Raw genomic sequence first — 20,679 nt, forward strand, 5'->3', positions numbered from 1 at the left:
TTTATGTGTCAAAAGGTTTTCCTATCAGTCGCGACTCAAATGGAGGGATTCCCCCCTCACATGATTGAACATCGTCCGTTGTTCCGCTGAGGTCAGGGTTTCCACGTCGGCACACATAAGTACTGTACATTTTAGTCATTACCAGTTTGTCCATTTCGTGCTCGGCCAGTAGAACCGATTGGAGGTGAAATCGAATAAAGCATAACATAATGCAGAGCAAAAAAAAGGAGTGAAGTGCTACATAACGTCGAGAGGTTCCTTATATGGGACGATTTAAACAGACATTCTCAAATGTACTCACAATGTTGTATGTAATTCTTTTTTTTTTTTTTTTTTTTTTTTTTTGCTGAGTGACTTGTGTGATTTCTTCCGCACCGTCGTAAGTATCCCGTTCCATGCCGACGGAAAAATTCCATTGGTACCTTATACCCGTGCGTAACTCGCCCTTATCGTTCCTTTTTTCTTTTTTTAACAATTTCGCAATTTATGTAATCACCCTTTTGTACAATCTTCCAGTATGATCATTTTACGTGTAATAAAAATAAAAATAAAATGTAGCGGGAATTGTGTAGATCTAAAAGGAAAGAAAGATATCATGACTGAGGTGTGACTATGCCAAATCCTGAAGGTGGTAAGGCATGCGCTCTGGATAATAAACATGCCACTGAGCGTTCAATCATACACATTTGGCCGTTCCCCTTGGATTAAAAAAAAAAAAAAAAAAAAAACGTTAAGCAGGCCAGAGGAAGGAAAAAATGAAAATGTACATATTTGCATACGTGTGTATTTTATCAATTTTCGCAACAGGGGGAGTAAAAATTCAGAGAACTTGTAACTATATCTGCACGCAAGTGTTAAGGAATGCTTATACAAAAAAGACGGCGAAAAAAAAGTCTTTAAATTTTAATCCCCATAGGGAGGAAACTTACTTGGAGGCTGTTCAGTCGAATATAGCCAAAGCTACCAGGGAGGTTAAGAGTCCCTTCGGTCTGGCCATCATCACGCTTGCGCTGGGTTCGCTAGTAGGTTAGGGGAAGGCGAACTGCACATGGCAGCCATGTAACGTCAGACAGTGTTAATGTTAACCTGTTTGCACTTTTACTACCCCTCCTCCTCATTTTGATTTTTCTGCTCACCACTTCATCGCGATGAATTTTCAAATTTGTGGCAGGCCTCCTATACAAACGGAGGAAAGAAACGACAGAGGAAGGACCACACGGATCAGGCACATCAAGCGGCTTGTTCAAGTACAAATGCGTTAAATGCAACTTGGTGATATTTCCATCCAAAGGGAGGGACCAAAAATTCGTAAAGGAGGTAGGCCTCTATGTGTGGTGTGCATTTAAAAATTTCACACTTACGAACATGCATCTTCATTGTACTCTCTCAACCCGATCAACATAAGAATCTATTCTCCCTACCCCCTCTACACAGAACTTCATTTGTCCTAATTGTGGACAGTCAAACATGAACAAGCACCTTACGAAGGAGTGATGAGATGCTCCTTTTTTGAGACACTCCTTAGAGTTTAAGGAACCCTCCCCATAGGAATTCGCCACAAGTGGGAACACATACGTATTTGCACCATGATAGCGGGTGGGAGATACATACTTAACTTTTTTTCATTCAATTCATGAAAATTTTAAAATTTATAAAATTGTCCATTTGGTCAATATTGCCAATTGATAGGCGTCAACTGTCAGTTAATTCAGGAAAGAGATTACACACATGGGAGGTGTATGCACCAGGGTCGGTGCAAAAAACCGCAGTGGACAAGCAGAATCTACTTGTGGCCCACGCCGCGGGATATATGCGCGAATGAAAATGCCAATAAATTCGAAGTGTAAAAAACGCCAAAAAAATTTTACATTTTAATTGTGCATTTTTTTTTTTTTTTTTTTTTAGTTATTGTTTGGGAACGCTTTGTTGTGCGGTTCACCCTCGGGCTTACCGCTTCTTCTCCCTATGTCATTATGTCGTCACGTAGTCATGTCGTTATGTAGTACATGTTTAACTTGTCTTTTTTTTTTTAAAGGAGCATCTGTTACGACTGTTTCTGCATGACGGTCTAGGTAGCTCAACTGTATGAATACTTAACTGCGTTTTGAGGACAGTGTAGTTATGACTCTAGGAATGCACAACCCGCTGGTCGTTCAGCCCGAGCACATCAAGCACTGATCGTCCTTGTTGCGGCGGAGTGGGCACACCACATTCTGTGTGACAGTGGACTCGGTCGAAATGGTTTCCCTGGACACTTCCCTCGTGATGGCTACTCCCTCTTCGTTCTTCATCTTCGCGGCATTCTTCGCCACTTGCGTGTCCACCGTGAATTTTATTGCGTCCGTCGCGGCCTGCGTTCTCAGGTAATAGGCGCCTGTCTTCAGCCCCTTCTCCCATCCGTAGAAGTGCATACTGGAGAGCTTCGCGAAGGTGGGCTTCTGAATGTATATGTTCAACGACTGGGACTGCAGAGGAGTAAATAGGAAAGGTGCAAAGATAAAAAAATGGGGGGCTCACAAATGGTGACAAAAATATCAGCTGGCGAGCTACTGGAGCGGTAGTTGCACAACGGGCAAGCATCCATGTCATTTTGCACACATTAGAAGTTACCTGGTCAATGAAGGCGCCTCGATCGGCCGCCATATCAATGATGTTCTTCTGCTTGATTTCCCAAACAGTTTTATAGAGCTCCTTCAAGTCGTTGGGGATTTCGCTAATATATTGCACGCTTCCGTTGTGTGCAATCAGCTGTTGCTTCATGTCCTCATCCCACAGACCACGATCGAAGAGGTCCTTCAATAAGTGGGGGTTCACCACAAAAAATTCTCCACTCAGAACCCGCCTGTAGTAAATGTTACTCGTGTATGGTTCAAAGGACTCATTGTTGCCAAGAATCTGTGACGTCGAAGCAGTAGGCATTGGAGCTAAAAGAAGCGAATTTCTCAATCCGTGTTTCTTTATTTTTTCTTTCAGTTTATCCCAGTCCCAATACTTATTATCCACCTTCACATTCCACATATCGAACTGAAGAATTCCCTGGCTAGCTGGACTACCCTGATAGGTTTCGTAAGGTCCGTATATTTGTGCCAATTCCATGGACATCTCCAGAGCAGCATAATACATTGTTTCGAAAATTCTTTTATTTAATTCTTTTGCAGAATCTGATTCATATGGGTATCTAAGTAGCATGAAGGTGTCTGCCAATCCCTGTACTCCTATACCTATAGGTCTGTGTCTCTTGTTCGATCGCTCAGCTTCCTGAACAGGGTAGTAATTCCTTTCAATTATTTGGTCCAAGTTCCGAGTAATAATTTTTGTAATTTCGTACAGCTTCTTAAAATTGAATTCCCTTTTATCTACATCGACAAATTTGCACAACGCGATAGAAGCCAAGTTACATACGGCCACTTCGTCTGGTGATGTATATTCAATGATCTCACAACACAGGTTACTACATTTTATCGTACCTAAATTTTTTTGATTCGACTTCGCGTTACAAGAATCCTTATACAGCATGTACGGAACCCCTGTTTCTATCTGACTCTGCAGAATAGCAAACCATAGATCTTGTGCTAGTACTGTTTTTTTACCCATACCCTCCTCCTCATATTTTAAATATAGCTTTTCGAATTCTGCACCCCATGACTCACTTAACCCTGGACATTCATTCGGGCACATCAAAGTCCAATTTTGGTTTTCCTTTACTCTCTTCATAAAAAGGTCAGGTACCCATACAGCATAGAAAAGATCTCTAGCTCTTAGTTCTTCCTTCCCATGATTTTTACGAAGATCCAAAAACTCAAAAATATCTGAATGCCACGGTTCGATATACACTGCGAAAGATCCCTTCCTCTTTCCGCCACCTTGGTCTACATATCTAGCTGTATCATTAAACACTCTCAGCATTGGTACTAATCCGTTGGATATTCCATTCGTTCCTCTAATGTAAGAATTTTGTCCTCTAATATCCTGTACTGCTACTCCAATACCACCAGCTGTTTTGCTAATCAGGGCGCACTGTTTTAGAGTCTCGAAAATGCCTTCAATCGAATCTGATTTCATGCAAAGGAGAAAACATGAAGACATTTGGGGTCTTGGTGTGCCAGAATTGAACAAGGTAGGTGTTGCGTGCGTAAAATACTTCTGAGACATCAGATGGTACGTCTCTAACGCTTTTTCCAGATCTCCAATATGGATACCGATGGATACTCTCATCAGTAGATGTTGTGGTCTCTCAATAATCTTTCCATTTATTCGAAGGAGGTAGGATCTTTCCAAGGTTTTGAATCCAAAGTAATCATAATTGAAATCTCGTGTGTAATCAATTTCCTTGTTTAGTCTATCCTTGTGTTGAATCATGAAATCGTATACTTCCTTGCTGATCAGACTGGCTGGTCTTCCTCTAACATCCTTATACATATACAACGCTTCTGCTACTTCTGCTATATCATCACTGGTATTTTTGTGAAGATTATCTGTGGTAATTCTGGCTGCTAGGATGGAGAAATCTGGGTGTGTGGTAGCCATGTACGCACATGTCTGCGCTGCTAGTTCGTCTAATTCACAAGTCTTAATTCCGCTGTACATCCCGTTGATCACTCCTTGGGTTACTCTCGCAGGGTCTACTAATTCGTGCAATCCGTACGACAATCTCTGTATCCTCTTCAATATCTGATCAAATGAAATATCTTCTTCTTCTCCTTTTCTATTTAACACATACATGGTCTGTATTGGTTTTCCCGAGGGGGTTCTCTTAATTCCGTCGTCGGATACTCGCCCCGATGGAATTTTCTTCATATCCGCGTTGTCCACTGTGAGTGGTAGTCTCTTCGCGCTGTCTGCCATTTTTGGAGATGTACCTTAAGGATCAAGGTTGGAACGTTATGTCTTCGACTGAGTCGATTTTTCTGCGCCTTCGATTTTCCTAATAAGAGGGGGGGGTGGGTGGGGGGAATTGCGTATTAATTAGGCGACACCATGGTGCATATATGTATGTACGGTTAGATATTTCCATTTCGGGGAATATAATTCCCCCTTCAGAGCATCTACGTATTTTACGATGAAAAATAGTCCCCCCGTCATTACATCTCGCCCCTTTTGTCATCCCTCACAGGACAGTCTCAACTGGGGCACAGCAAAAGTATAGGTCTCGTGTTCTCTACTGCTTAACTCTCAACTTAACGTATACACTCAAATATTCTACTTCTTCAGTGGGTAATTACTTTCCATACAATTTAGGCTATACATAAGTGATCCTCCACCGTAACTGTGCGTACTTTTTTCTTTTAAGGGGATACGTCCTTTTTCCGTGACAATATCTACCAGCAGGATGACTTTCCTTTTGAAACAGACGTGCGATGTGTCTACTGGGAACCTTTTTACGGTGATGGAAATAGCTCTGTTCCTATTGTACTTCCAATTGACATGCACGAAAAATATGCCCCTGAGTGTTCATTGTGTGTACGTGTCTCTCCAAAAATAAGAGCGCCAGAAAATATTTTTCCTTTTTTTTTTTTTTTTTTTAACAAAGTATTCTCTCTGATTTTTTTTTTTTTTTTTTATTACTCTCCCTCTTTTGCGACATGCACAAAAATGTCAATGCGGTGTGCGCAAATTTATTATTATTATTTATTATTTATTTTTTTTTTTTTTCATACAAACAAGGCAAGGGGTGGAGGTAAAGCAGTTACTCCTATTTAGTTGCTATATTTAGACATGCCCGTTTGTGTGCAAAATGAGCATAACGAATGGGTGCACTCTGCCTGTCCTGCTTGTCTCACTCATTCTCTTTTTGTTGTCTTAATTCGAAACGCGCAAACGGTACGGTGCACTCGCGCAATTCGGGCACATATACAGAGGCGGGGAAGACACTGCTGCAATTGGCTCTTATCCAATCATCTGCTCATTTGTTCATCCGGTCGTTTTTTTTTTTTTCCTTTTTGCATTTTTTCCCAACGTTTAAGTGTACCTTGCAGAGGGATCCAAGTTGGACACTTTTTTTCGACTGGTCCTTTGCGCAGCTGAAAAAGGAGAAAAAATAAATAAAAAAAGAAAATGAGCAAATAGACGAATCAGCAAATAAAAAAATGTCTGCTGCGCCCCCTCTGATAATATACGTGCGACTGTGATGAGTAATCCTCGCGTTGGCATCGGGCGTGCAAACCGATTAACGCCCTTCTAACTCCTATTCGCACACGTATGTATCTTCTTACATGAAGGAACAACCTGGCGGTACAATTCTGGAACCCTGGCGCACACGCTGTGATAACTATCAAGTGGGCACAGAATTCACTGGGATATTTTTCTCCACAGGAATTATCTTGACAATTCTCTCAGAGACGCAACACGTATACTCACAGTATTTTATGCATGTGAGTTAGATGCGACAAAATTTTGAAGAACACCCTGTTTGTAATTTTTACAATTTCATCGTTGAATCGATGCCGGGTGGAGATCAACAAAAAGAGAGAAAAAAAAAAAAAAAAAAAAAAAGGCATAAAATATTGGAGGGGAAAAAATGTTAAATAATTTGGCCAAAATAAAAAAATTAGAACTTTATTCAGTGAAAAAAATAACCATGCAACAGAAGGACGCTTCATAAGGTAGACAAATGCACGAAGGAAGCATTTCGCATGAATGCAACATTGATAATCCTGTATGCATACGCTTTGGCGCGCATGGGCGAGATGGTTTTTTAAAAAGTATGAGGCAGTAAAATGTGCGTACGTGTATATGTACGTGCACATGCACACACGTGAAGGTAGGTACGGGCGTTAACACACAAATTAAATTTCCCCTAGACCGATGTACACGGTGTGTGCTTGGACAGAGGACATGGGAATTTTGGAAAACTGCGAGAGCAGCTTTCTCTTAGCCAATTGACAGGTACCGAGGTTAGGCTGGTAATCGCCACAGCTCCTCGGCTATGTGTGCGCATGTGCGTTCCGCGCATTCACACGCACAAACATGGGTTGTATGCATGCACGTGTTTGCGAACTGCGCTAACGTTTAAATGAACGACGCATGCAGTGGGCATATGAGATGATGAAAGAAACCTGGGGGGATTTTCTCCTCCCTTGTCCTTTTAAACAAAAGAGGGGATAAGGATAATTAACTAAACAATATACAGCTGGGGGGGGGTGTGCCGCTAAGTTAGCATGTGCTGCGTGTATATCTCTGCACGTCGCGTACGCAAGTACAAGTCACAATCACCAGGTTGAGACGTTCACCTGACGGTCAGCGCTCATTCCGTTCGGCGAAGAGGACATGCAAACAAGGACACAATGCATAAATGGAAAAAAAAAAAAAAAAATATATATATATATATATATATATATATATTTCCAATTTGGTACGCACACAATATGAATACTTTAATGCCATCACTCACGATGGAAGTGGGTGGGGAAGAGTATAAGAACACGGGTTGGTTATTACGTTCTTTGGAGTGTTCACGTTCATGTTGGAATGTTAAAATGTATTTGGTTCGTTCAGTTTGTTTCCTTTACTTTGGTTTTTCCTTCTTAACATTCGCGTATTGGCACTCTTTTTTCCTGCGCATTTTTTTTTTTTTTTTTTTTCCTGTATCGCCCTTTTTCGGACAAGCTCTAGATTGTGACAGAGCAAAAAAAAAAAAAAAAAAAAAAAAAAAATTGCGCAGGAAGAAAGGGAGGGGAGAAAAATCGAATACAAAAGGGGAATTAAAATTTGACAAAAACAAAATGCAACGAAAAATGGCACATCCAAAAATGGGGCACATAAGTCACAAATCAAATGCTAAGGGGAAAAGCGCAAACCTGCTGTGGGGGGAAACATACAGATTTTATATGGTCCCAAATGAGCGCTATTGTGATTTGGGGTCGCCTAGCAGTGCTGGAGGCAGCAGTGGAGGGGGTACATTACCTACGCAGGATTGGCACCAAAAGATGATCATGTGCAGTTGGCGCGGGGGGGCGAAGCGAGGGGGATGCTCATTTCACATAAGCACATTTTTACCCCACAAAGTGTGTGTTCATGCATGGTCACTATACACTGGAGCGATTTCTGAATTCGAAGGGGGATTGGCAAATTCCGTAAGAAAGAAGATGCCTGAACACACCTTTTCAAATAGGAAAATGTGTGCTTTTGCACGTTGGCCGCGTTACTTCTCAACGTATCTGCCTCTTTGTTTCGCCAACGCTGAGTTATCGGCTTCTCCGCCCCCTTGCCCTCCTTTCCCGCGCGATTTCTCTTCCGGTAAATCCCTAGGTGAGGGAGTCAGTCAACCGCCATGGCAGTATCATTATTTTAGGTGTGTGTTGTGGAGCAGTTACACGTGGCAGGACAATACCGCTTCATAAAAAGGAGTCCATGGCAAAGGGGTACTGTATACATGGACTTAAATGTATGTACACGTACACCTTGAAAGGGGAGAGGAATGCACGACTGGCATAAAAATATTGCGACAAACTGTAGCTGTTAACGCCTACTTATAGAAATAGGGCTAATAGAAAAAAAAGGAGGGAGACATTCGCCAATCACATATGTGCTCCTTTATCGTGGCGATCCACTGCTCATTCACAACTGCACTTTATAGGAAAAAGAGGAGTATGCATCGTCCGTCGTGTAGAACTCCCTTTTGCTAAAATGATTAACAGGAAAGGGTAAAAAAAAATACAAAAAGGAGAGTTTACATATATTGGCTTGAAGAAAAATGGAAGGTTAACACGCCATACTTTAATAAAGGTATATGTATATATGTATATGTATACATGTATAGCCCCTGCATGAGATAGAAAAACGACGTTGATTAAAAAAAAAAAAAAGAAAAATTATAAAATTGGCGAAATGGTAACCTATGCTAAGCAAAGGAAGTCATTCTACAAACATATAAACGTATCATAATCACTTGTAGAAGTTCTTTATACATAGAAACACGCTTCTCCCCTATGCGCATAAATGTTCGTGCCTATACATCTGCGTGCACTCACTTTTGCTCTTTCCCATTTTTTCGGATATATTCACGTTGCGCAGGTAGGCAGTCCGCACCTTCACACGTTTCCGGAGAAAAGAGAAAAAAAAGAAAAAATATATGAACAGGTCAGGTAACAAAATTAACATTCCAACCTCTGTGGATGGAATACAAAGTGGAGTGTACACCTTCTAAATTGTGCTGTTCGAAAATTTTTAAATGGATAAGTGACAGACAAAAGTTATGTGAATAATGCTTATAGTACTCTGAAAAGGTTGTAAATTGTCGAGAGGAATGGAAAAAAAGACCAGCACGTTAACATTTTTAAAAACTAATTTTCTAAAGATTAAAGCTGAATAAATTAAAAAAAAAAAAAAAAAAAAAAAATAGCCAGAAAAAATGCTCTTCCCTTTGGGAAAAAAGTTGTAGAGGCAGATTGGCTTTCTATCCGGTACACCCATACAATGTTAAAATATAAATGTTGGAAAAATAGGAAAAAAGAAAAATATATATATATATACGCACACGTGCTTGGGAGGCATCACTTTGCAGCTTTCAGTTGACGTAATAATGATGGCAGTGGGAGGAGCTCTGCTTCCTATAGATATCGTAAAGATCCCTCACTTCGACGGTGTCGTAGGGATTGTTAAGATTATATATATTTTTTGTTAATTGCAAGTATTTCTTTTTCAACCCATTTTTATGCTTGCCCTTTTTTTTGCTTTTTTTCCGATTTGTATTTTCTTCTACGTAGAAGCTTGTTTTGTTGTACACGATGGTGTTTTGGCATTGATTGCTGACACACTTTTTGGATTTAAATTTTTTGCAACAACATGTGCAACTACAATTGCAGCTGCAGTTGCTCCTTCTATTGTGATCGTTCCCGCCGTATGAATGATGTATGTTACCTATATTGGAGACTTTTTTCACACCCTTCGCTTTCCTCGCTTTGCCGAAATTTATCTCGTTCTGCGGGTAAAAAGAAGATATGGGGGGGGCAGGGGGGAAATCGCAGAGTGTAGGATTATCGCTGGGCAGTAGCAGGATGCACACTCCACACACATAGGAGGGCTGTCCCCCATCACAGAAGGGGGGCATATTTCTACAGAGCGGGAAGACTAACCCGATCGTCCACAAGACAATACCTCGCACAGGTACCAAACATACCGAATTTTTTCGAGTTGGTAAAATTTCCAAGGAAGGTTCTATAAATACCAGGAGAAAAAGCCAAAGGGGATGAAATGGCTGTTTTTTTTTTTTTTTTTTTTTTTTTTTTTTTTATGCCTTCTCTTTGTCAAAACGTGTAGGAGTGGACATAAAAATGAGCATACAAAGGGCGTGAGGGTGTCCATAATGACGAACAGAAAGACAATCCAAATTAAAAAAAAAAAAAAAAAAGCATTACATTATGTTATTCAGGAATCCATCTGTATATTTAGTAAAGTGGTTAAAAAGATTTTCCTGCTCTTGTATTGTCTGATTGTATGAGTTGAGTTTCTTTTTTATTTCATTTATTCTCTCCCTTTGCTCAATTAGCTGTGTGTTGTAAAGATGGCACATGTATTCCATCTCGGTGCACTTCCTCAGAGGGGCGTTAACCTGGATGCAAGGAGGTTAGGGGTGTGGAAGATGCAGCTTTTAGTCAGGGTGTTCCTGTACTTTGGTGTACTATGTATCCGCTCAGGGGAAATTTCAACTCCACTTTTGTAATCCCCTTCTCATGTGGGCAATCTCATACGACATTTGCTCAAACCCACACTGCTGAGTGCACTTGTCAGGATTTCTCCTACCTGTCTGGATTCCCCATTCATCTTTGCCTAGTCGAGTAGTCAATCAGGGGCAAATGAGCGGGCGCAAACTTACGCAAAAGTGACGCCACCGGGGGGGCCTTGCCAAATGTAACGATTTTAAGTTAAAATTTTGGAACCAGACGGAGGGGAAATTCCTCTTCGTGGGGACTGCACCTATGTACGAACCACTGCACGAAGATTTTCTAAGGGGTATCAGTCGAAATTTCTGGACATGGCCCCAAAGCGCACGTAATGCTTCGTTCCTCAGAAGGGGAAAACAGTGCAACCAATTTAGGGAAGCAGTTTGCCGATCACCTAGCCAACCAGATAATAAATTAGCCGATTGATTAGGTGGTCATTTTATGTATCACTCCACTTGTCTTTCATCAAATGAGTGAAAAAAAAAAAAAAATAATAACTAAATAAATATCCCTCACACGCATGACCCGTGATTGGTCACTCTTCTTAGAATGATTTGCGATGCGTTTATATTTATGTTTACCTTTGCCCGATGACGCAGAAAAAATTTTATAGATTTATTCTCCAAAGGGAATGGGTGCAAATCGGAGGAAAAAGCAACGAAACGAAAAAAAAAAACAAACAAACAAATGCGTATGCACCAAATCTAGTTAACACTCATTTGGTTATACTTGATCAGTCCTGCAGAGCACTTCCATAACGAGTGCGACTTTTCCCTTCCGTTGCGTATGCACGTCTGCGAGGTTCATCGAACACATATGCGCATGCCTGCATGGGTGTTTCACTTTTTCTTTTTTTTGGACACCTGGGGGAACCGTGAGGGGTGCATATGCCTAATGGCGCAACCGTCATGACAATTATCGGCGTAATGACCACCATTGGGCAAAAAACAAATTCGCTCTTTTCTAACTCAATGGGTAATGTATTTCATCTGAGGGTATTCAGCCAAATGAAATTGCAATTAGAGTTATGTGTATGCATGCACCTTCCCTTTGGTATTTCATTTTTTTTTTTCTTCTTTTTTTTTTTTTTTTTTTTTTTTTTTATAAACACTTTCTTTATGACCCATCTGTTCGAATAAGCTGATTATGCACAGTGAACGCACGCTTCAGTCTGCTCTCCAATTTTGCAGAAACATTCGGAGAACACCCACATACGGAAAATGCATGACATAATTTTTGCACAAATGGGTTTGGAGGGCTCCTCAAGTAAAGACACCTTTCACCCAGTTCTGTTTACGTTTATGTCTGTTTCTATATTTCCCTCTTTGTGCAGGAATATAGCAATATGCGCGTGCCTATCAGTTGAAAGAAAAAAAAAATTTTAAGCCTCCCTTATGGTTATGACCCATTTTTGTGTACCTCTCTCCCGCCGTATTTGGAGGTTCCCTGCATAGTTGAGCACTGGTGAATGTCCATTTGGAGGCGATGTGTAAAGAAAAAAAAAAAAAAAAAAAAAGTGTGGGAACACGGAGGTAGATCAACAGTGGGCATAAACATCTACATCTATGATGCATATAATTTGCAAATGAACAACGGTTGCATACGAGCCACATAAGTCGTGTTCACTTGATGAGGAAACCGCCCTACGCACGCAGGTAAACATAGGTTTGCAGCCTACCTTTGCAATGGCTACTTTTCCACTCCCTCAAATGGGGAAAAAAGAAGCAAAAAAGAAATAAAAAGGTGAAGTGAACGGACGTGTTATTTACGCATGGAGAGCGGAATACCGTTTAACACTTTCACAAAATGGTGATAGGCATTTATGGTCACGCTTTGCACATTAAGCTGAAGAAAAAAAAAAAAAAAAAAAAAAAAAAAAAAAAAAATTAACAGAAAGGTCCAAATGAATGATACCTTTAAAATATATCTATGCTTCACACAATCATCACCCACATTTTCAATTTTTATTTATTTCTTCAACACTATTTTGTACGAGAACTGTTACCCTTGATGGAGGTAGCCAAGTGAACAAACCATCTACGACTCGAACGAATGGCCAGGCTAGAATTTCCTACCTCCTACGTCGTAGTCACTAAAAACTTCTACTGGTGGTTATTTAAGTAGTAGGAGTGTAGTTGGGGGGAGGATAGCCTGATCAGTGTACTTCTATATATCCTACAACGGCTGCATCCTGGGGGATGTTAGCACACTAGGCATTTTGAAAAAATGGGCGCCTTCCCCTCCTCTTGTTCTGTACAACTCTAATTATATGTCCTTACTTATGTGATAGAGGGTCCATCTATGTAAACTTCCTGAAAAAGCACTGCATACCCCGCAAAGGTGTTTACTTCTCGACGTTAATCATAGAAAATTGTGTTTGCCTTAACGAGGAACGCAGGCGTAGGGGAACGTATCTGTATAACTCAACTTGGTTTTCCCTTTTGGACTTTTCCAAACCCATTTTTTACTTTAAGTTTATTACCGTTGTACCCCTCTCCGATTCCATGCACACCAGCACGTAGAACAATGGGGAATACACTGGGTGTTGAATGCTCCTATAACCAAGTCGGCGTGACGAGCATTCTGGTGAAGGAAAAAATAAAGAATAACCAAGAATGGACAATGAACGATGTAGACGCGCGCCGAGGAATCTTCTACTTGAGTGAGGATACTCAGGCTCAGGTGGGAACGAAAGAAGAAATTATTTCTCACAGAAAGGACCATAATTTCATCTCCGATGAAGGATCCCAATGGAAATCGGAACCATCCACCCCGAATGGGCAGTACCTCCAAATGCAGAAGGATATATATGCTTATCTGTTAACGATAAAGCATCTCATTGTGGGCCATTTACACCTGGTTGTACTGTGCCAAGATAGAGAAAAAAACGAACACCTTCAAATTGTACCGTCAAAAATGGGTACCCACATGGAGGAACCATTCAATGCGTATCGTCATTTCCTGAAGGACCAATCGGGGGTAGCGCAAAATAAACGGAATAACCAATTACTGGATGATCAAATTGCGCAGATTTATTTCTTCACCATAAAGATAAGTAGCTTGGATGAAGCTCTGTCCAAATGCTCACAGAACACAATCTCAAAGACGGTAATAAATTTTACCGGGAAGAGGAGTGGCTACCTTAGGAACAAGTTTTCCAAATTAAAAAAAATTAACAAGTTGTCCTATCACGAAGAAGTAAAGTGCATCAATAGAGCAATTGTTTTTTTGACAAAGTATTGTCCGAATAGTTTGTACAAATTTGTGCGGGAGGAAAATACACATGTGGAAAATAGGAAAAAGGAGGAGGAGGAGGAAGAAGAAAATAAAAATGGGCTACGAGAAAAATACCTGAGCGAAATGGGAGAAGGTCATGATGTATACCCTTACCTACTCGTCAGTGTAAAAAGAGGAATCACTTACCATTTGATTAACGCAAACAATGTTGTTACGCGGGTTGGTTCATGTTTCATTTCGTACAAAAGTGTGATCGGTTTGTTCTTTTTAATAACGGGAAAGCATTCCTCCATAGAAAGAATCTTTCAGCTAGCGAAACGTGGGAATAGAAAAACATTCGACATGTCCGTTGGGGACATTTATGGTACCTCCTATGGCAACGCCGGACTTAGTAGTGATTTGACTGCCTCTTTCTTTGGCAACGCACAGCACATAGTTGATGCTAAGGGATTGTTTGCACGTCCGACGGTGCAAAGGGATGCCTTGGGCTGGGGTACGGACTGTGACTCCTTCGATAGTCACAGCGACGATGACTGCGACGGTGATTATTGCGCAGATGATCCTCAGGAGACTCCCCACTGTGCCGGCGGGAACCGAGCACAGAAGATACGGACCGTGGTTAGAAATCCGCTCTTCCACTCTCACAGCGACACGGATGTTCCGCACGAGGGAGGCCTAACCAAACGGAATATAAAAAATAGAAGGCAAAAAAATATCCTCATGGTGAGTAGGAAATGCCAAAGTGACCTCGAAGTGGACCCAAACCTCTACTCAGATGGGGGTTTCCATGGAGGGCGCGAAACAACTGAGCGTCTTCTGTTTGGTGGAAAAATTTCCAGGAAAAATGGTAGGAAGAAAAAAAAATCCTCAAAATGTTATGAACACGTCAGGGGGGAAATTTTGAACTGTCGAAACGACTGTGTGGAAGGTAACGCTGGCGAGATTAACCAATCCGATCTAAACAGTAAAAACGGGAATGATTACCAACACGTTCAGGCGAACGTTCTGGGGGAAGAAGAATTAGACGAAGAGGAGGAACCCAACAAATACGAATGTGACCTATCCAGATCGTTACTCTCGATCGTAATTTTTAACGCAGTCCAACAGGCTTACATTCACAGCCAACTGTACAATGTTAAGAACGTTTTTTTTTCGGGCTATCTCCTTGACCATTCCACTTGCGTGGGACTCCTGAAAGTGATTCTGAATTTTATGTACCATAATATACAGCAGCTCCATTTTTGTACGTTTTCTTCGTACATGAGCAGTTTTGGTAGCGCCCTGCAGTGCCTACGTTGGGACGAGACCATCCCTTTTTGCTAATTCAGTTGAGCACGTTTGTAAAATGTGCCCACTTTTTCTTCCTTCCCTTGCTTCGTTTTGCGCACCTGTGTTGTTAATTTGCGCTGTTAATCTGTGTTGTTAATATACCCTGTCTTTCCGCCGTTTTCCCCCTCTTTGAAGTTTCGTCGATCCACCCGCGCACGTCCTGTATACATTCGGGCGTTCTTTCCTCCTAAGTAAGTTGTCCCTCACTCCCTTTTTTTCCGAAATTTCACGCAAAATCGCGTTAAACCCAATTTTATCAAAAAAAGAAAAAAAAAAAAAAAAAAAAAAAAAAACTGCCTAGACAGGTCAAGCAATATTTTGCACTTTTCCATTTCCATCAATTGTCGAGCAACTGAATGCTATAAATTTTAGGCCAATCGCATCGTTCTGATTTTTTGTTATCTCCATTACTTTCGAACATTTCAGCACGACACACATTTGCCATTTTGTGACAACTGAAGGAGTGGGGAGAATTCCCTATTTGGCCTGCAGTCGTTGTAATATACGTTAATTTAATTTATTATTTTATTTTATTTTTTTTACTTTTTCACATGCCCGTTCCCTTCACAACGGTTTGCAAATCAGTATAACGATATAAAATGGGAGTTGCTGGAAAAGCAGGTACAAACATGGCATTCCCTTTATATTGCGTTTTTTTTTTTTTTTATAATTTATTTTCGCGTTCTTCACAGGTTATTTTTTTTCCGCCGGTGTTCCAGCAGCGTACAGTTGAAAGTTCTCCTCTTCGATGATTGACACAGCGGTCAAATTGTGCAGGGATAGGCTGGGACATTGGCACATCATTTTCTTTCCTTTTTCTCCCTTCTCTGTTCCGCGTCGAATGTTCCTGGGCGCGCCCCCCACGTCACCTTATTTTCCAACGCACACGTGTGAACAGGTGTAATTAAATTATTGTGCTGGTTTGTTCCGCACCGCGCCAAAATCGAAAAATCGTGCGGCCGCGCAGAAAATTGCCAAAAAAAAAAAATATAAGCAACTGCAAGAGTCTTCATCGGGAATAATCAGGCATTCCCCCAAACGATTATATATATATATATATACATTTTGCATCCGCTCGGACGCATTCAAACATAAAAAAGGATAAAAAAAAAAAAAAAAAAAGGAAGAAAAAAGGAGGAAACAAAAGGAGAAAAGCACAGGAGAGACGCAAAAACGCTGCAACAGTAAGGGAAGCTCCACACTCCGCCGCGCTTGTTCATCGAACACCTATCTTCGTGTGCGTGAAGGAAAACACGGTCGTATATACGTTAAACGTATATGTTTACATATGCAAATGTGAGTTGCTCACTTCATATGCGCACCCTTCCCCCCGCAGGTGTAAGTACGCACAGCAGGAGCCCGCGTCACAAAACGAAACACGCTGGACAAAGGGAAAATGCGCTCCATTTATTTCAAGGTGAAAAAACAAAATCGAGAAAATTTAAAAAAAAAAAAAGAAAACACATAAGTCGATCGAACAAGCAGATATGTATGAATTAAAAAGTGTAACGAGCCATACAGAAGAATATGATGGCAATTCCACCACGGAATCGAGGACAATGGACATTGAAGAAGGGAACATTGGAAAGAAGGAATTTAATTATGGAAAAAAAAATAAATTAAAGTCTTGTGGCTTCTTTACAGACAACGAAAGTTCATTTCTTGGAAAAGGAAAAATGGCATCAGACAAGGATAATCAGACAAATGCAAAAAATAATGTAAAAATTACAGACATTTTAAATTGCCCATGGGAATTCCATACCAATTTTGTGAGTATGGTTTTATTTATAATTGGCAGTACATTTTTTCTTTACCCAAAGTTATACGTAGCTGGATGTATCATTTTTGCCATAGCATGTGTCATGTGTGTTTATAGCAATGTAATCGGTGCTATGAACGTTGGCAGGGAAAAGAAAAATGAATACATTGGGTATTTGTGTTACGTAATCGGGTGTGTTGTTTTTATAATCGGCTCAATTTATTGCTGTTTTAAGGAAGATTATTTTGCCATTATGACCTTCGTTGTAGGAAGTATTTTCTTCCTCGTTGGAGCCGCCTTTTTTATTATTGCTATGGATTTTAACAATATAAAAAGCGTGGATTATAAAGTCTTCATTGTTTACGTGTCCAATTTAGTTGGAGGACTTTTGTTTACGATTGCCAGCATTCTTTTTTTTTACGACAGTTGGTATAATTCAGCATGTTACATGTACGTCGCGGGCAGTTCACTTTTCACCCTGGCCACGTGGTACGATTACATCATTTACGTAACCGGAGTAGCGTAAAGTGTCTACCCTTCCAGCTGCTTCCCCTTGGCAGTACCCCCCTTAACCTTGGCATATTTTGCCATTCTGCCACTTGGAAAGTTTGCATAATTTAGCAGGCACCCACTCTTCACATTTGCTTTTTTTTCTGTGTCTCACATTCGTCACTACTTTTCACTTATATGTTTTCGTGCTCATTCAACAAATGCTCGACGAAGGAATTTCCCTTGTGTCGTTTGTGTTACGCTGCTTTACGCCCCTATTAATGCGCAATGTTCAGCCCCATTCGTTTTAATGTAATCTGAAGATTTGTTGTACGCCCACGTGTCCATGTGTGTGCATGCTAGCCCCCTTACCTCTGAACATATCGTCTATGAGTTTGAAATGGTGCATATCAAGTGTAAGAAATTTGGTGGGAATAACTACACAGAGTGGCCCCTCTTCCCTGCGCTTTGCAACATGGCGCCGTGGCTACCCTTCCCCATCTTTTTTTTACTCCCTTTCACAAGCTCCCATCCTACATTTGTGTGCACTTTAGCAAAGTGAGTGAAACTTTTTCAATAACTTGAACAAATTAAAATTAGTGGATTAACGATGTCATTATTTTTCCACCGGAAGTGTAAAGCCGTTGGTTCAGTTGCAGGTTGGCCGTGGAACGAGAGTATGAATGGCCAATTCGCTAATTTGCACACATGTGCTATTCTTACCTGCACAAAAAAAAAAAAAAAAAAAAAAAAAAAACAACAACAAAATGGCTAGCTGGGTAAAGCTACGTCCACACTTAAGGTCCAAGAGGATGAAAATAATTCACAAAAAAAGTTCACTACACACTGAGGTACACCTGCATTCGCGCCGTTCTGCAGGGTGAAGAGAATTATAGAAATTTTACTTAGAAGGCATAATATCGATGTATAAGAAAATACAGAGTCGAGGGGTCTCCTTAAACGCGATCCCCCCCTGGCGCATACCGTAAATATGTGCACTATTGTTTAAGGGGAGGATAAGGCGATAGAGCGAAGTTCCCGACATATAAGTTGCGAAACGGTTAAACTGGCAATTTAGAATGCGTGTACGCTGTGCAATTTTTCTCTTTAGATTATTTAACTATCATGCTATGGTGCTCCCATTTGATCATACGAATTCATCCCCCATGGTGCTCACACGCGGGGTTTTTAAAGGAGCTACGGGCTAGCAATTATGTATTGGTGTTAGCACAAAAGAGTGAACAGTGGATGCAGCGCTAATCCTACGGCGCTTTATTCATTTCCGTTGCTAGGGACTCTCCCAAGGGCAGTTAACTACGTTATTGCTATACATATTCTATATATAAAAATCGGTATATTGCCTTCCGCTTCTCCACCCCCACCCGATGGCCGGGCTTCCATTAAGAGTAGGGAGGAGCCTGAAAATCCGAAGAGGGCAGTTCCCCAATTCACGCAGCTTGAGCTCGTGCAGCAAGGGTGAAGCATATCAGCGGAATGGCATAAATGTGCAGCACACATACCGGGAGAGTGACGTGTACAGGCAGTACGATCACCTTCTGAACATAGGAAGGAAAACCCCAGAACAGGTAATAAAACTGTTGACCGATATAAGTAGGGAGAGGAAGTGTGACGCAGAAGTGGTGAAGACGATTACCAATCATCTGTACGATTTTTGTGAAGACTTTTTTCCACCTCAGTTGGTTAAAATATTAGAAATCTACGCCAAGTTAAAATACTCAAATGAAACCTTACTTGGAGTTGTCTGCAACAGAGTGAATGACCTAATCAATATCAGGTCTTGTCTAAGGGTAAAAATAATGACAAACATTTACAAGCAATTAAATCTCCACCACCCTGTTGTCAAATCACCACTTATATCTCAGCTGAATAGAAACATAAATGATTACAAAAATGAGTTGGTTTCTATAGTTAAAAATATATCGTACCTGTATGTAGATGCAGATACCTCTGCCAATATTATAAACAGAATTTTAACCAATTACGATTATTACGATAAAGATGGGTTCACAATACTTGAGGCGTGCAGTAGGTTGGATGACCCCCATGAAGTACTGATTGAGTTGGTGAACAGGAAAGTGAAGGAATTACATACCAATGGCAACAGTTGCAGGTTCAAAGATTTTGTAAAATTTTTAAGTGCATATAGAAGACTAGGGTTAAAGGAGAACACATATATACATACCCAGTTTGAGAAAAAAATTAATAACATCAAATTGTTGCCTCCAGAAAATATCTCCTATGTGCTACTCTTATTGTTATCGTCCAAAATTAGACATGAAGGATTATTCGACTTGGTTATCATCAATATAGAAAATTTCGTGAACAATAAAAATGAGCAGTTATCTTTGGAAGAGAAAAATTTGTATGCCATCCCCCAGGGGAAGAAGTGTGATGGGGAAAACTCACACAAGGAGCATACCCGGCGCAACACTTACAATCCATATATTCTTCACTTCTTGCCTTTCCACCTGCTATTACTAACGCTCCTAAATTATGGGGAGAAAAGTACACTTAAGCATCTGCTAAATCTTTGTGTCCTCGATTACCTACATTTGTACGATACATCATCTTTAATTAAGCTTCTGCATGTGTGCACACTCCTTTCCATGGACGGAGAAGAGACAAATAAAAAAGCACACATACATGAGCTGGAAGAAACTGCACAGGAAATTTTCTTGGCCCTTCAGCATGTGTATAAAAGCGCCACAATCAATGAAATGAAAATCTTATACGACTGTTTTTTATATCACCAAAAGCTTGTCGAAAAAAATTCCAAGTTGGTCAAGTTACACGATGAGCTGTTGCACACAGAATGCCTATCCCTTTTACCATCCTCTTATGATAATTTAAATTTTGAAAATTTAAAAATAATCAGGTGTGCTAGTTCGTCTTACTTGCAGGAGAAAATTAATAATAAAATTTATTTTTACCTCAACAGGAATGATTTTTTTTCCTCTGATGAGTGCGGATACGAGAACTTGTTACTTAGCGTAAAGTTGCGTGCGAACATTTTGCGCAAAAAGTATGAGGGGATCCACACTGTGGAAATGGTCTACCCTGGGGTAGCAACAGAGAGTGGACACATATCTCAAGGGTAATCACCACATGTGGATGTACCGACAAAATCGCATAACCCTTGTATGGCGTACACGTCCCTAGGGATGGAGAAGACACCCATGTTGG

At 40.6% G+C, this 20,679-nt stretch overlaps 6 protein-coding genes across 6 annotated transcripts; 4 read left to right on the forward strand and 2 right to left on the reverse strand.

Annotated features, from left to right (window-relative positions):
- Window positions 1-755: 755 nt before the first annotated feature.
- On the forward strand, window positions 756-1,494 carry PKNH_0423800 (uncharacterized protein; the record flags this gene model as incomplete). Its single annotated transcript, XM_002260604.1, has 3 exons — window positions 756-1,026; window positions 1,172-1,317; window positions 1,435-1,494. 3 exons carry the CDS (start codon window positions 756-758, stop codon window positions 1,492-1,494), a joined length of 477 nt encoding a protein of 158 aa, XP_002260640.1.
- A 659-nt stretch (window positions 1,495-2,153) lies between these two features.
- PKNH_0423900 (ribonucleoside-diphosphate reductase large subunit, putative) lies at window positions 2,154-4,845 on the reverse strand (the record flags this gene model as incomplete). The annotated part of the gene is made up of 2 exons (XM_002260603.1): window positions 2,154-2,465; window positions 2,611-4,845. The coding sequence occupies 2 exons, from the start codon at window positions 4,843-4,845 to the stop codon at window positions 2,154-2,156; spliced, it is 2,547 nt and encodes an 848-aa protein (XP_002260639.1).
- A 4,660-nt stretch (window positions 4,846-9,505) lies between these two features.
- Window positions 9,506-10,761, reverse strand: PKNH_0424000 (conserved Plasmodium protein, unknown function; the record flags this gene model as incomplete). The annotated part of the gene is made up of 4 exons (XM_002260602.1): window positions 9,506-9,919; window positions 10,074-10,155; window positions 10,356-10,549; window positions 10,741-10,761. The coding sequence occupies 4 exons, from the start codon at window positions 10,759-10,761 to the stop codon at window positions 9,506-9,508; spliced, it is 711 nt and encodes a 236-aa protein (XP_002260638.1).
- Window positions 10,762-13,187: 2,426 nt separating this feature from the next.
- Window positions 13,188-15,221, forward strand: PKNH_0424100 (pantothenate kinase 2, putative; the record flags this gene model as incomplete). The annotated part of the gene is made up of 1 exon (XM_002260601.1): window positions 13,188-15,221. One exon carries the CDS (start codon window positions 13,188-13,190, stop codon window positions 15,219-15,221), a length of 2,034 nt encoding a protein of 677 aa, XP_002260637.1.
- Window positions 15,222-16,714: 1,493 nt separating this feature from the next.
- On the forward strand, window positions 16,715-17,512 carry PKNH_0424200 (conserved Plasmodium protein, unknown function; the record flags this gene model as incomplete). The annotated part of the gene is made up of 1 exon (XM_002260600.1): window positions 16,715-17,512. The coding sequence occupies one exon, from the start codon at window positions 16,715-16,717 to the stop codon at window positions 17,510-17,512; it is 798 nt and encodes a 265-aa protein (XP_002260636.1).
- A 1,348-nt stretch (window positions 17,513-18,860) lies between these two features.
- On the forward strand, window positions 18,861-20,594 carry PKNH_0424300 (conserved protein, unknown function; the record flags this gene model as incomplete). Its single annotated transcript, XM_002260599.1, has 1 exon — window positions 18,861-20,594. The coding sequence occupies one exon, from the start codon at window positions 18,861-18,863 to the stop codon at window positions 20,592-20,594; it is 1,734 nt and encodes a 577-aa protein (XP_002260635.1).
- Between the last annotated feature and the right edge of the window lie 85 nt (window positions 20,595-20,679).

Source organism: Plasmodium knowlesi, assembly GCF_000006355.2.
Source record: "Plasmodium knowlesi strain H genome assembly, chromosome: 4".
NCBI lineage: Eukaryota > Apicomplexa > Aconoidasida > Haemosporida > Plasmodiidae > Plasmodium > Plasmodium knowlesi.